The sequence below is a fragment of the Lissotriton helveticus genome, chromosome 10 (genome assembly GCF_964261635.1).
Source record: "Lissotriton helveticus chromosome 10, aLisHel1.1, whole genome shotgun sequence".
NCBI classification, from domain to species: Eukaryota; Metazoa; Chordata; class Amphibia; order Caudata; family Salamandridae; genus Lissotriton; species Lissotriton helveticus.
Genome location: NC_136071.1, coordinates 941093100 through 941106391, shown reverse-complemented (window position 1 = coordinate 941106391; position 13292 = coordinate 941093100). Strand labels below are relative to the sequence as shown.

At 45.2% G+C, this 13292-nt stretch overlaps 1 protein-coding gene across 1 annotated transcript in view; it reads left to right on the top strand.

Annotated features, from left to right (window-relative positions):
* ITGA8 (integrin subunit alpha 8) overlaps positions 1–13292 on the top strand; it is a 713969-nt gene that overhangs the window by 186096 nt on the left and 514581 nt on the right. Inside the window, exon 3 of the mRNA XM_078663606.1 lies at positions 12868–12968. Coding sequence (XP_078519732.1) covers positions 12868–12968 — 101 coding nt within the window. The remainder of the gene's footprint in view (positions 1–12867; positions 12969–13292) is intronic.

Genomic DNA, 13292 nt, shown 5'->3' with positions numbered 1-13292 from the left:
TGGACCCCATTCTCGAAAGCGTCCCCTCCGCCTTGAGGATTCTACAAAAGTCTTGGGGGCCCCCGACTCCTGTAGGCTTCCGGTGGGGAGCGGCTGCCATGATTGCTCGCGGAATGACCACGACGGAGCCACGAGATGGTGGTGCTTTCATGCTGACGCCAGCTTCAGTATGAAACATCCAGAAACAAGGTGGGGCTTTCATCGTTTGGGAAAAAAAAATAGTTTTCATCCAATGAAAAGTGTTATTTTTAGGTCATATGATCAAGCCTTCCATCATTAGGAAACCAAAAGTAAAATGAACCAATGAAAAGTTTTATAAACAAGTCACATGACCTGTTATGCGGCATAGGGTATAAAAAGCGTAGAAAATCCGTTGGCACGTGAGGCGGCGTCAGTAGCGGACCGATGTGCGAATAGGCCGAAGGCAGCACAACGCGCCAAGATCCGGATGGCACCGAGGTGGTGTCCAGCAAGTTGTCGCACTGGTGTGGCCATCCTACAATGCTGAAAGTCGGCGTGGGGCGCCCCGTTGGCCTGTGAGATGGCGGCAGTAGCGGACCGATGTGCGAATGGGGCCAAAGGCAGCGCAACAATATTTTCTGAATAGAAGACACCACAAGGCGCTGAGATGCCAAGATCCGGATGGCACCGAGGTGGTGTCCAGCAAGTTGTCGCACTGGTGTGGCCATCCTACAATGCTGAAAGTCGGCGTGGGGCGCCCCGTTGGCCTGTGAGATGGCGGCAGTAGCGGACCGATGTGCGAATGGGGCCAAAGGCAGCGCAACAATATTTTCTGAATAGAAGACACCACAAGGCGCTGAGATGCCAAGACCTGGATGGCACCGAGGTGGTGTCCAGCAAGTTGTCGCACTGGTGTGGCCATCCTACAATGCTGAAAGTCGGCGTGGGGCGCCCCGTTGGCCTGTGAGATGGCGGCAGTAGCGGACCGATGTGCGAATGGGGCCAAAGGCAGCGCAACAATATTTTCTGAATAGAAGACACCACAAGGCGCTGAGATGCCAAGATCCGGATGGCACCGAGGTGGTGTCTAGTAAGGTGCACTGGTGTGGCCATCCTACAATGCTGAAAGTCGGCGTGGGGCGCCCCGTTGGCCTGTGAGATGGCATCAGTAGCGGACCGATGTGCGAATGGGGCCAAAGGCAGCGCAACAATATTTTCTGAATAGAAGACACCACAAGGCGCTGAGATGCCAAGATCCGGATGGCACCGAGGTGGTGTCTAGTAAGTTGCACTGGTGTGGCCATCCTAAAATGCTGAAAGTCGGCGTGGGGCACCCCGTTGGCCTGTGAGATGGCGTCAGTAGCGGACCGATGTGCGAATGGGGCCAAAGGCAGCGCAACAATATTTTCTGAATAGAAGACACCACAAGGCGCTGAGATGCCAAGATCCGGATGGCACCGAGGTGGTGTCTAGTAAGTTGTCGCACTGGTGTGGCCATCCTACAATGCTGAAAGTCGGCGTGGGGCGCCCCGTTGGCCTGTGAGATGGCGTCAGTAGCGGACCGATGTGCGAATGGGGCCAAAGGCAGCGCAACAATATTTTTGGAATAGAAGACACCACAAGGCGCTGAGATTCGGTTAGCACCGAGGTGGTGTCTAGCAAGCTATGCAGCTGAGTTGCGTGCGCACTTGCTGCAAATAGGTCGAAGGCAGCACAACAATGTTTTCTGAATAGAAGACACCACAAGGCGCTGAGATTCGGTAGGCACCGAGGTGGTGTCTAGCAAGTTGCCGTACTGGTGTGGCCATCCTACAATCCTGCTCCGAATAACGGCGTGGGGTGCCCTAAGGGGGGGGGGGGGAGGCGGCGTGAACGGGCCTTCCTAGGTGAAGGCTCGTCTGCTGTAGTGGGGCGCCCCTTTACCATTTCAGTTGCCATTCAGCTGAGTTTCGGCCGCTCTTGATGCTACAGCAACAGGCGGCTGCAAGAGGACTCTCAAAATGGCGGCCTGTTCTTTGGATTTGGGCCTGGTCCACTAAAATGGCCCTGGGACACCTTAGAACTCGGACGCTCGAATTTTTTTTCCTTTCCTCTACATGCAAAAAAAGGTAAATGCCCGGTACGTTACACGCTTCATCTGCCACGATGTACTCTCCAGAGGAACCGAAAAAATATATAGTTATGGTAACTATACCATGCATCGTCATATGGAGAGGTGGCACCGATTAATTATAGTGCTGCATAAAAGAGAGATTTGGAGGAGAACCCCCGACCTGCCAGTACATTCATCAAAGAAGTGGCACTGACAGCATCAGAGGCAAGGGAAACGGTCCCAAATATTTAGAAGAACTTTGGAAAGATTAAAATGACATGTTTAGATTGTGGCAAATTAATTTCATGTGGACAGATGAGTGTTACTCTAATAAATACGGCATATGAACATCATCATAGTCGATGGTTGGTAGAGACATTTTGACTATATCCTGGACCTGCCCGTCCTCGCCCAAAATGGCGCAGGTATAAATGGGACTCGTAACTCCTTGTTGTGTACTGGTTGCACAACCTTGATATCACGAGATACGTATGCAGTTTTGAAGCACATGGCGGGCGGGGACGAGAATAGATTGAATATTTCGATATCCCTATTGATATTAAGTTCTGATGTGTTATTGATTACTGTACTATTGAAAGTTCGAATTAACGTCACCCATGGTACTTGCCCGCAAATGTATATCTAGATAATTTTATTGTAAGTGGCCCTGTCGTATTTTAATTATAAAATGTACGTCCACCGATTCCGCAACTGTTAGACACTTTAGTTCTTGCAACCTAATGGCCCGCCCGTTACGTTCCTCTACAGTGTAAATGTCTACTCATCATATACGATTACAGTTTGCTCCGTGGCCGGCCCACGTGGTTATAGGCCCGTATTTGTATAATGACATTTTCACAATAAAGGTTTTTAAAAGAAAACATGGTAGTAGTAGTATATACATTGGTAAAGTTTTTAATAATAGTCACTGTTTTCGAATCAGCAAAAGGCAAGTGAAATAAAGCAGTCCAATTACATGAAGGGTAAAAGGTATAATACGCAGGAACGCAGTAAAGATAAATGGTCAAGGGCTGTTGTGTTTTCTACTCCTGCAACATAAAGTGATCGATAAGAATCTGATATTCAGGCGTATCGGCGACTAAGACAGCAGGCCGACCCTCTTTTGCTCAACGGCTCCGTCATGGGACGAAGAAACGCCCTTTTTCTCGAAAAAGGAATATATTTTACTTGCAGGACAGTTGTAAATTTTCCGGGAAAGTACATTAGCCTGGAACATTATAACATATATTTAAGAAAAAATAATGTTCGAAAGCATCATTAGAATAAGAAAAGTAAAATGAACCAATGAAAAGTTTTATTAACAAGTCATATGACCTGTTATGCTTACGTTACGCGCTGCACGTCGCGCCCCGGATCACTTCCGGATGCGCTAACGCGGCGCGTCATATGACGCATTACGCGACAACGCAGGTCTAGAATATAGTCAAAATGTCTCCACCAACCAGCGGTCGGAACACAACCCCTTTCAGCAGGCTAAATAGTTCTGTTAAATGACAACAGAAGGGACAGGCAACAAGAACCATCAGTCAAAGAGGGGAGGGCTAGTTCTTCTCTACCGGGTCACGTTGGGGCGCTACCGGAACTGATCAAATTGGTAGTCTACAGTGTTTCTGGATGTTTCAGACTGAAGCTGGCGTTAGCATGAGAGCACCACCATTTCGTAGCTCCGTCGTGGCCATTCGGCGAGAAATAATGCTAGCCGCTCTCCACCAGAAGCCTGCGGGAGTCGGGGGCCCCCAAGACTTTTGTAGAATCTTCAAGGCTGAGGGGACGCTTTCGAGAATGGAGCCCAATCTCTAGCAGACAAGCGTCCGAGTTCCAAGGTGTCGCAGGGCAATTTTAGTGGACCACGCCCAAATCTGAAGAGCCGGCCGCCATTTTGAGAGTACTGTGGCAGCCGGCTATCGCTGCACCGCAAGAGCGGGAGCAACTCAACTACATGGTGAGCGAGACGCTGTAGTCGAAAGAGCGGGCGGTAAACAGCTGAATAGCGGAAGAGGCACAGTGTAGCAAAAGCGGGCGGAATGGCAACTGAAATGGTAAAGGGGTGCCCCACTACAGCGTGTCTTTAGGTGAAACGGATTGTGGGACAAGGTCAAGAATGGAAGAGTTACCAAAAGGCAAAAAGTTCCGCTTGATCCCGGGAGCCGGCCACCTATGTCGGGGGCGATCTCAGGCTACACCAGGAGAACACGACTTGGGGAGGGAGCCGGAGCCAAGCGCCCCCTCCGAGTCCGCGCCATCACACCGTCCCTCGGGGGCCTCCGTCAAGCGGTTCAGGGTGGCACCGCATCACATTGTTCACAAATGCAGTCACGTCCTCAAACAGTCCCCACTTTACTTTGACAATAGTGAAGCTGAAGCAAGTGCAAATAGGCTTCAGACAGTGTTACAAGCACTCCTCAAAACTTTGAACCATCAGAGTGCATGAGTTTCATGCTCGATCGATTGAGCTAGCCGGATCGGGCAACAAAAAGTATAAAATAGTTATGTAAATAGTTGTTTAATAAAATGTTTTACCCTGTTACTTTGCTGGTGTGTTGTATATATTTGTAATATTTGCATAGAGTTTATCGTTATTTTGGGCGGGGTGGGTGGCGGAGCCGAGCTGTATTGCAGCCATCATGGTGTGGAGTTCAGTTCATCTCAATAGTTTCGTGTTTGTCATGAGGGGTTGTTCCTAATGTTTCTATTTTAGCGAGGTCAAAAAGAGATCCCATTAGTGGCCTACTGATTTTGCTCGATTCCTTTTGTTTTTTTACACGATTTTTCGCTATCTGCAAAGACTAAACAGAGTATTGCGACTCTGTGCTTGTTTGTAAATAGAGAATGAACCAAAGAGAACCAATTCTAAAACAGTAAATGCTTGGATAACAATCAATCAAATGGAGAGAGAAGCAGGCACGACGGATTACAACGGGGGCAAAGGCCTGCGTTAACTACCCTTCACTATCTGCAAAGAGAGAGTACTCCTAATAGAAATGAGGGGGAGGGGGGGGCAGCATTCAAAGCAGATCAGTGTGCATAAACACGAAAATGTTTTTACTTACCACGTACTTGACATTCGACAGCTTATGATATTTGCTATTAAAAAACCATTGAAATTCACTGAAAAAACCATAGGTTAGAGACCATATATAGTTAGGAATTAGCATTTAAAAAACCTTGAAAAAACCATAGGTTATAGACCATATATAGTTAGGGCTTAGCATTTAAAAAACCTTATTTTACTCACACAAAACCATTGAAATTCCATATATAGTTAGTTGCACTAACTATATATCGCGCACCCGCAATCCACTGCTGATGATGTCACATATTACATCATTCATGACATGGTCAGTGACATCACTGATGACATCACTGATGACATCTCAAATGACATCACTGATGACATCACTGATGACATCTCAAATGACATCACTGATGACATCATCTAGTGTCTGTGTGTTTTTGTAAAGTTTAAATATGTTTTACATATTGAAGAATAAGTGGATGTATGGAAGACTGAGTGTGTGTGTGGCTGGCTGGGAGGTGTGTGACTCTGTGCATATCAATGTGTACTTGTATCAGTGATTGTATAAGAGAGTAAGTATGTGTTAGTATATGTGTGAAAAGTATGGTGTTCTGTGTTTAACTGTATAGATGAGGAAATCGAAGTATGATTGATTCTTCACAGGACTGACTAGGTGTATGAGTGCATATGATAGTGTTGTAATAATGAGTGACTGTATGTATGAGTGATTGTATGGGTGAATAAGTGAATGTGTGTGTAGACGTAGGAATCAGTGAGTGCGTATGTAGTAACTGGTATTGGTGTGTCATGATGTCATCAGTGATGTCATTTGAGATGTCATCAGTGATGTCATCAGTGATGTCACTGAAGTATGGTGTTCTGTGTTTAACTGTATAGATGAGGAAATGGAAGTGTGATTGATTCTTTACAGGACTGACTAGGTGTGTGAGTAACTCCATGGATGAGTGGCAGTGTGTGAGTGTCTGCATAGGTGTATGAGTGCATATGATAGTGTTGTAATAATGAGTGACTGTATGTATGAGTGATTGTATGGGTGAATGAGTGAATGTGTGTGTAGACGTAGGAATCAGTGAGTGCGTATGTAGTAACTGGTATTGGTGTGTCATGATGTCATCAGTGATGTCATTTGAGATGTCATCAGTGATGTCATCAGTGATGTCATTTGAGATGTCATCAGTGATGTCATCAGTGATGTGACTGACCATGTCATGAATGATGTAATATGTGACATCATCAGCAGTGGATTGCGGGTGCGCGATATATAGTTAGTGCAACTAACTATATATGGAATTTCAATGGTTTTGTGTGAGTAAAATAAGGTTTTTTAAATGCTAAGCCCTAACTATATATGGTCTATAACCTATGGTTTTTTCAGTGAATATATATATATATATATATATATATATATATATAGAGAGAGAGAGAGAGAGGAAGAGAGAGAGAGAGAGAGAGAGATGGGGATTTGACTATTTATGCCCCAATTCCACTCATTCCTTCTAATCTACATTCTTAAGGTATCTTTGTCTCCTTGGAAAGGATGTTAGGAATCCCAAGTCCAGCTACAATAGAACCCGCTACAAATAGAGCATCTCCAAACAATTGGCACCTTCCCAAACTGCACCATCACCCAATGCAACCGTATTACCAGTGCGAAGTACGCACAACATAAAAGTGAACACCTTCCTTATCTGGCATTGAGAACCTCATTAATAAAATGCAGGCCTCGAGTCGGGGTACCACGCGGGTGGACGGCGTCCCCCCACTCATTTTACCGGGGGGGACGCCGTCCCCCCTGCTAAACAGCTGGACCTCACTGTTTGGTCTCTCTGGGACAAGATCGGAGCTCACAGTGAGCTCAGATCTCGTCCCAGAGAGGACGCAGCGGTAAGGCCGGCACATTCCACGAGCAGATGGGCATTGGAAAGGAGGTGGGGCGGTGTATAGGAACTGCACATAGTGGACAATCGAGGGGGCGGTGAGATCTGCGGACGGTGGACGCAAGAAGCCGCCGGCTGAGCAACAGATACAGGACTGGAGAAGTTAGAAAAATAGAGAGAAGGGGAGGGGGAGGTGGGGGTTGAGAAATACGGGGGAAACTAGGGTTAGGGGAGCCAGAAACCGAAAACGGGGGAATGGCAGAGTCCCGTTTTCTTCAGTGCGAGGAAGATGCGAAGGTGTTCTGGGGAAGGGGCGGAGGGCTTTTAAGTTAGGGATGTGACACCCCCCCCCTTCCCTATGTTCATGCGACCACTGGCACGGCATGGCTGCGCTCATTGATGTGAGGTGGGGCAGTGTGGGGAGGGGGTGGTTCTATCAGGTTTGGAAACACACAGGGAGGCAATGAGCTCAATTTTGCAAACCACCTTTCGTGACGTCACTTCCTGTTGAGACGTCACTTCCGGTGACAGCGTCCACCCACTTCTTTTTTTAGGACTTGTGCCCTGATAAAATGCATGTAGGTCTGAGCACAGATAACTGTGCACTTACATTTTCACTGTGCACTTAAAAGTGCACTGCAAGGAAATGTATTTAAGACTAGCACACCATCCAGAAATTAAACTGACTCCCATTAGTCCTCCAAGTAAACTCAGGCTTCGCCTCCTCTAAAAATGCACCTACATGCCTCTACGAGACTGTTCGAGATCATTCATTCATACATTTGTTCGTATTGTCTAAAATGGCTACGAATCCATGATTACAAGGTTTTTGTAATCGCCGAAATCCTGATTTATGATGGATGAAAATAGATATAGTCTATTTTCCCAGGTAAATCTGAAATACACAAATCGCATCAAAATAACATAAAAGGCAGCCGTTTGATTGACACGTGTTCCTGTTCGTGGCCATGGCTTGATCGTCATCTTTTCTGCTTGTGTGTCTATTCCCTCGCCATGCTCCTGTTGTGTTGAAGCAGTGAGTGGTATTTGCACACTTCTCTGTGGTATTCTCCTGTAGACATGCCTGACTGTGATGATGCATATTGGATCTCTCGCTTCCTGCTATGTATGGCCCCGAGTACAAGCGCAGAGCGTTTTAAATAATAAAACATGTTGCAGGAAGTCATGACTTGATTTCCTCTGCACCTACGGCAAAAAGTTTCCGCATCACTTCCGCCGCTGGCTGGAGCCGGTGCCACGTGTGTGTTCTTCGACATTTTATGGAGTAGGAGCCAGGGAGTTCTCTTGATATTTGTAACGCAAGTTTAATGCAGAGCATAAGAAGGGCTGGAAGAGATCGATACCCGGGTGAGCGGCGTAGGGCTCCCTAAAGCTCCAAGTTCAGAGGCGGTGACTGGCCAAAGAAGGCTTCTCCATGTGGGAAACCCGTTTCACTTCAGAGAGCTGCGAGTGAGGGAAGGGGAGGTCTGCTTTTTATTAGGGCTGAAATGCATCATAATTGGGCCGAGCTCTCGCCCAGATGGTTCCTTTTATGCTGACATCTGCAAAGTGTATATAAAGAGCCGTCTGGTGGGAGAGTGTCTGCACGTGCGATTCTTTTAGGGACCCCAGTCAATGCAGGCGCGGGAGCGGTGACCATAGAAAGGTACCCACTGAAGAATTCGTTATTTTGTGATCAAAGGTTTTTTTCTGTTTTGAAAGAAACCTGTAAATATTTTGTGCTGCGTACCCACGTAGTTTGCAAGAACGTGAAAGGCGTGAGCGGTTCTCGAATAGGCATTTTGACATATTTCAACCAAATGCCTTTTTATGAGCGTTTTTTATTTAATCTTTGAAGACACGTGGGTAGTATTTTAAGGACTCTTGTGAGGATAATATTTTTGTAGAACAGGCAGTATCAAGACATCATGAGGGACACAGGTGTGTGAAGCAGGAATGTCTTTGGAAACATGATCACAACACCTCTTGCTTTTCATTTAAATGTTTAAGTTGAAACAGCTTAGAAACGTGCCCTATTTTCAATTATAACAAAGTTGCTTCATGGTTCGGCAAACTCTAAAGTACTAAAGTATTGACTTCAAAGACTAATTTGTGGACTGAAATCTAGTCATGTGGATTTTCTTTTTGCAAGTGCGGGAATTGTTGCATTTAAATGTAGAATTATAAAACGCAAACAAAGAGCTGATTAGAATGCTAAGTGCATTGAGACTTTTTGAGCTGTTCAAATGGTTCAAAATCCCATTATCACTTACTGTACCTACTCCACCTCAACTATTCCTACTCGTGTACTACTGATGCACCTGTGTGACTATGCACCCTGTACTCACCTACCTCAACTTTGCCTACCTTTATGCTATCTCCAAAAACATTTTAAGCACGCTTAAACAAGTATATGCTCCTTCTTTTTGTACCTTTATACTATTGGCGCATCTGTTTGACTATGCACCTTGTACCTACACTACTTCAACTTTGACCTACCTCTTATATTTTGACCTACCTATGTAACTATGCACGCATCTGTTTGACTATGCACCTTGTACCTACACTACCTCAACGTTGACCTACCTCTTGTATTTTGACCTACCTATGTAACTATGCACCTTGTACCTAACTACCTCAACTATTACATACTATTATTCTATCACCCCCTTGTCCTTGTAAAGCGCTCTGATATCTGCAAAGATCTTGTTCGCGCTATATAAAACTTCAACAATAAATAAAAATAAATAAATAAATAAGGAGCTATTCATATGTTATAAATATGTGTGTCCAGATCCACACACATAGACAAGCAGCAGGCACTCACACTCACACAGTGGCGTATGGAAACCTGGGGAGGGGGAGGGGGGGGCCTGCACGAAATTGTGGGGAGGCCCCTGGCAATACCCATACACTCAATCTGACAAGCTGAGGGGACCCTCCTTTATGCATAGAAGACTGCTCCCCGCCCCCCCCCCCGCAGCGGGGGCTGCGGGTGGGTCCATTACATGCACACACACATGTAGGCATGTAGGCCTACACACACAGGCACACAAAAACACACTCACGTAGGGTAAGCAATCACACACACATGCAGGCATGCACATACACACGTACTTAGGTAGTATCTTACAAACACACATGCGAATACAGAAACACACACGCATGCATACAAGCGCAGACACACAAGAATCATACACATGCCCAAAGCTTACAAATGATTCCATTTAGTACAGGTGCCTGTGTGCCTCAAAGTAGTGCAAAAATGTCAATTTCTAGTACCCGCAAGATTACTGTCCTAGAGGTAACCATGACGTGTGCTGACAATAATTTGCCTATACCACCGAGTCACAACAGATCTCTGGCAGGCCTCTTTACAGTATGCATATCATTCTGTTTAAAATGCTAATGTTTAGGAAACCCATCCTGCTAAAGCGTACGGCTTTACTTGCAGTCATTGTAGATTTTTTAGGTCTGAAGGTTTTTGCTAAGTAAAGCATCTCCAGAGTACTTACCGCACAGTCACATGTTATGAGGAGGTTGCATAAAGGATTAAATATGATTTTTGACCTATTAAATACATCCACCTGTAATGTTAGTAGTGCCCCTGGGAGTCAGTGGGTAGAGAGTATATATATTTCATTCATTGTATATAATTCTTAAGTGGGAACAATGTTGTGGTGTCTTGCAAACAGTACAACATGAATAAGTACATTATGTTGGGGCTGATGCATTTTGCCCATTGGCAAACCAGGGGTATGCAGTTTGGACATCAATTGGGTCCCGAATGTGCATGTAATTTGTATTACACCTATGTAGTAATATGCCGCATCTCAAATTATGCATTCAGAGTAGATAGTAAAATGTCTTGCATAATTAATATTAATCAGGCAGGTCATAGTCCTGACCCCCTGTGTGTGGCTATAAATACAGGTAAGGAGTCCTGTGTGCCCGGCACAGCAGAAATCCATCCATGCATTTACATTCCCAAAGAGGAAACATTTTTTAAAACAGCGCCTGCCCTTTAGAGGGACAAGTGGCTGCTTTTTAGGTCGAGCTGGTAAACTGCATCCAAAGGATGCAGGTGTCCAGCTGGAGACCTAATGTTGTCTGTTACGGGGGAAGGACGGACAAGAGGGTGTTACGAGGTTTTTCCCTGGATTTGTGTGCGCGAACGCGAACGTTCTGTCCAGCGCCGTGCACATGCGCGCGCATACAGACAGACACTTGCTCACCCCCCCCTTCACAGTCACACACACACGCACTCCAAGACACATACACACACGCACGCACGCACACACATACACAGCCCCCCCCCCGCCGCGCGCGCACACACAGGCCCCCCCCCGCCCTCGCAGCTCAGCAACCCACTCACCGGCTTCCTTGGTGCGGCGGCTCTCCTCAGCTGCAGGGCCTGGCAGCAGGACTCTTCCTCCCTCCTTCGGCACCGGGGCGCAGGGTAGGCTCCTGCCTGCTCCGGTGCTCCAAACAATCGCGGCTCTTTCGTGGGAGGCGGGGTAGGCTCCCGCCCTCCTACTTCCTGTTTCCGGTTGTCACGCCGGCCTGCCTGACTTCCTGGTCGCAGGCCGGCGGTACTCGAAAGGGGGAATACCGACTCCGGCATAGTAAGATATTTTTGCAATATGGTTTTCACTGGACCCACGAGTTTAGCTCAGGTTTTTACAAGCCCATCTGCTTCTGACAGACTATTGTCTCTTGCTTGTGTTGGCACCTCTCTAACCACTGCCCGATCTTGTGTCCGGTTGCTCTTTTCTTTATTAATTTTTGGGGGGGGGGAGGGGGTGTCATTGTTTTGGTAAGCGTGTATGTGGGTCTTGGTTCACAAAACTTCTTTAGAAAAGTGTAAGCTATTGCCATTATAAATTACAATAACTTTTATTTAAGTATTAGTTATTTAAAAAATTTAAACGCCATTATTATTTGTAATAGCAATACATCTAAGTCATGTAAATACAACACATATTGCATTACAAATGCTATAGGTATCACATTTGCGAAAGTTATAACTATTGGCATTGTAAATGACAAAGCTATTAATTGCGCTATTTTCAAAAACAACACATAAATAAAAACTTTGCCATTTACAATACCAATAGCTCAAACTTTCCTAATGCGAGACCTATTGCATTGCAAATGCTTGTTTTTAAAGTTTCCAGTTTAGGAAGACACTGGGAAGAGTAGAGAGTGGTCCCTTAGACCAATGCCTGCACTATAGAGGCTGCTGGCACGATTCCCAAACAGCAAGATGTCCGACGAGCACAGCTTCTTTTTCACGAGTAAGATACCAACCCCTTTAAGGTGTCAATATCTGACCAGTGGCTTGAAACCCCAATAACAGCTACAAATCCTTGATACATTCTTCTACAAATCACAAATAGAAGAAGGATGCCCTTTCCCTACCCTCACCTGTGCACGATTTGGACGCAAATGCCATTTTATGAGTCAGAAAGACTTTTCAAACTCGTAGATTGGCTTTTGTAGATATTCAAAAAGTATTTTGCAGTCACAAACCTTGTGATTTTGTGAATCACAATCTTTGCAACCTCCAAATATCTTTCTACATCAGGGTCCAGATTCTTAGAAATACTGCGCTAATCGGAGAAGGATGAACACTAAACAAGTGCATATGCTAGTTGGTTTATGGGCCTTCGTAATAATATCAATAATAAATATTAACATTAATAATAATATTAATAAGAAGAATTAGAAGGAAATAAAAAGGAAATAACTACAAAACAATAATGGTAATGGAACAGTAGTGATAGCAATGTCATAATACTATAACCATTTTCTTCACTTTAATAACTGAAAATGAAAAGTGCATTGCTCTTTTAACACAAATTGTGTATTTCTTACAGACAATAGAAAGGTCAGAGTTAATGGAACCAAAGAAGCAATTGAGTTCAAGTCAAATCAGTGGTTTGGTGCAACTGTTAAAGCTCACAAAGACAAGGTGGTGGTAAGTTAAATTAATTTCCTTTATGTTTGCATGTCTTTTTGTTTGTGACTTAATCTACATGTGCACAATATTGGTCTACATTTTTCAAACGTCATGCACAGTAGAGGTTGTCGTTGACATTCCATTGGCTGGTGTCATACTGTACGAAAGCACCAGCGATCTCTAATGCAATCTCAGTCTTGCCTCTGCAATGACACGATTGTTGCTCCTTCCACAAATCGCATTGCAAGGGAAGTGAGTTAACTGAGCCCTGATGGCATATTATATATTATAAATCTTAGACGACACTATCCACTTGGGGAAATAGAGACCCCTGAAACAGTC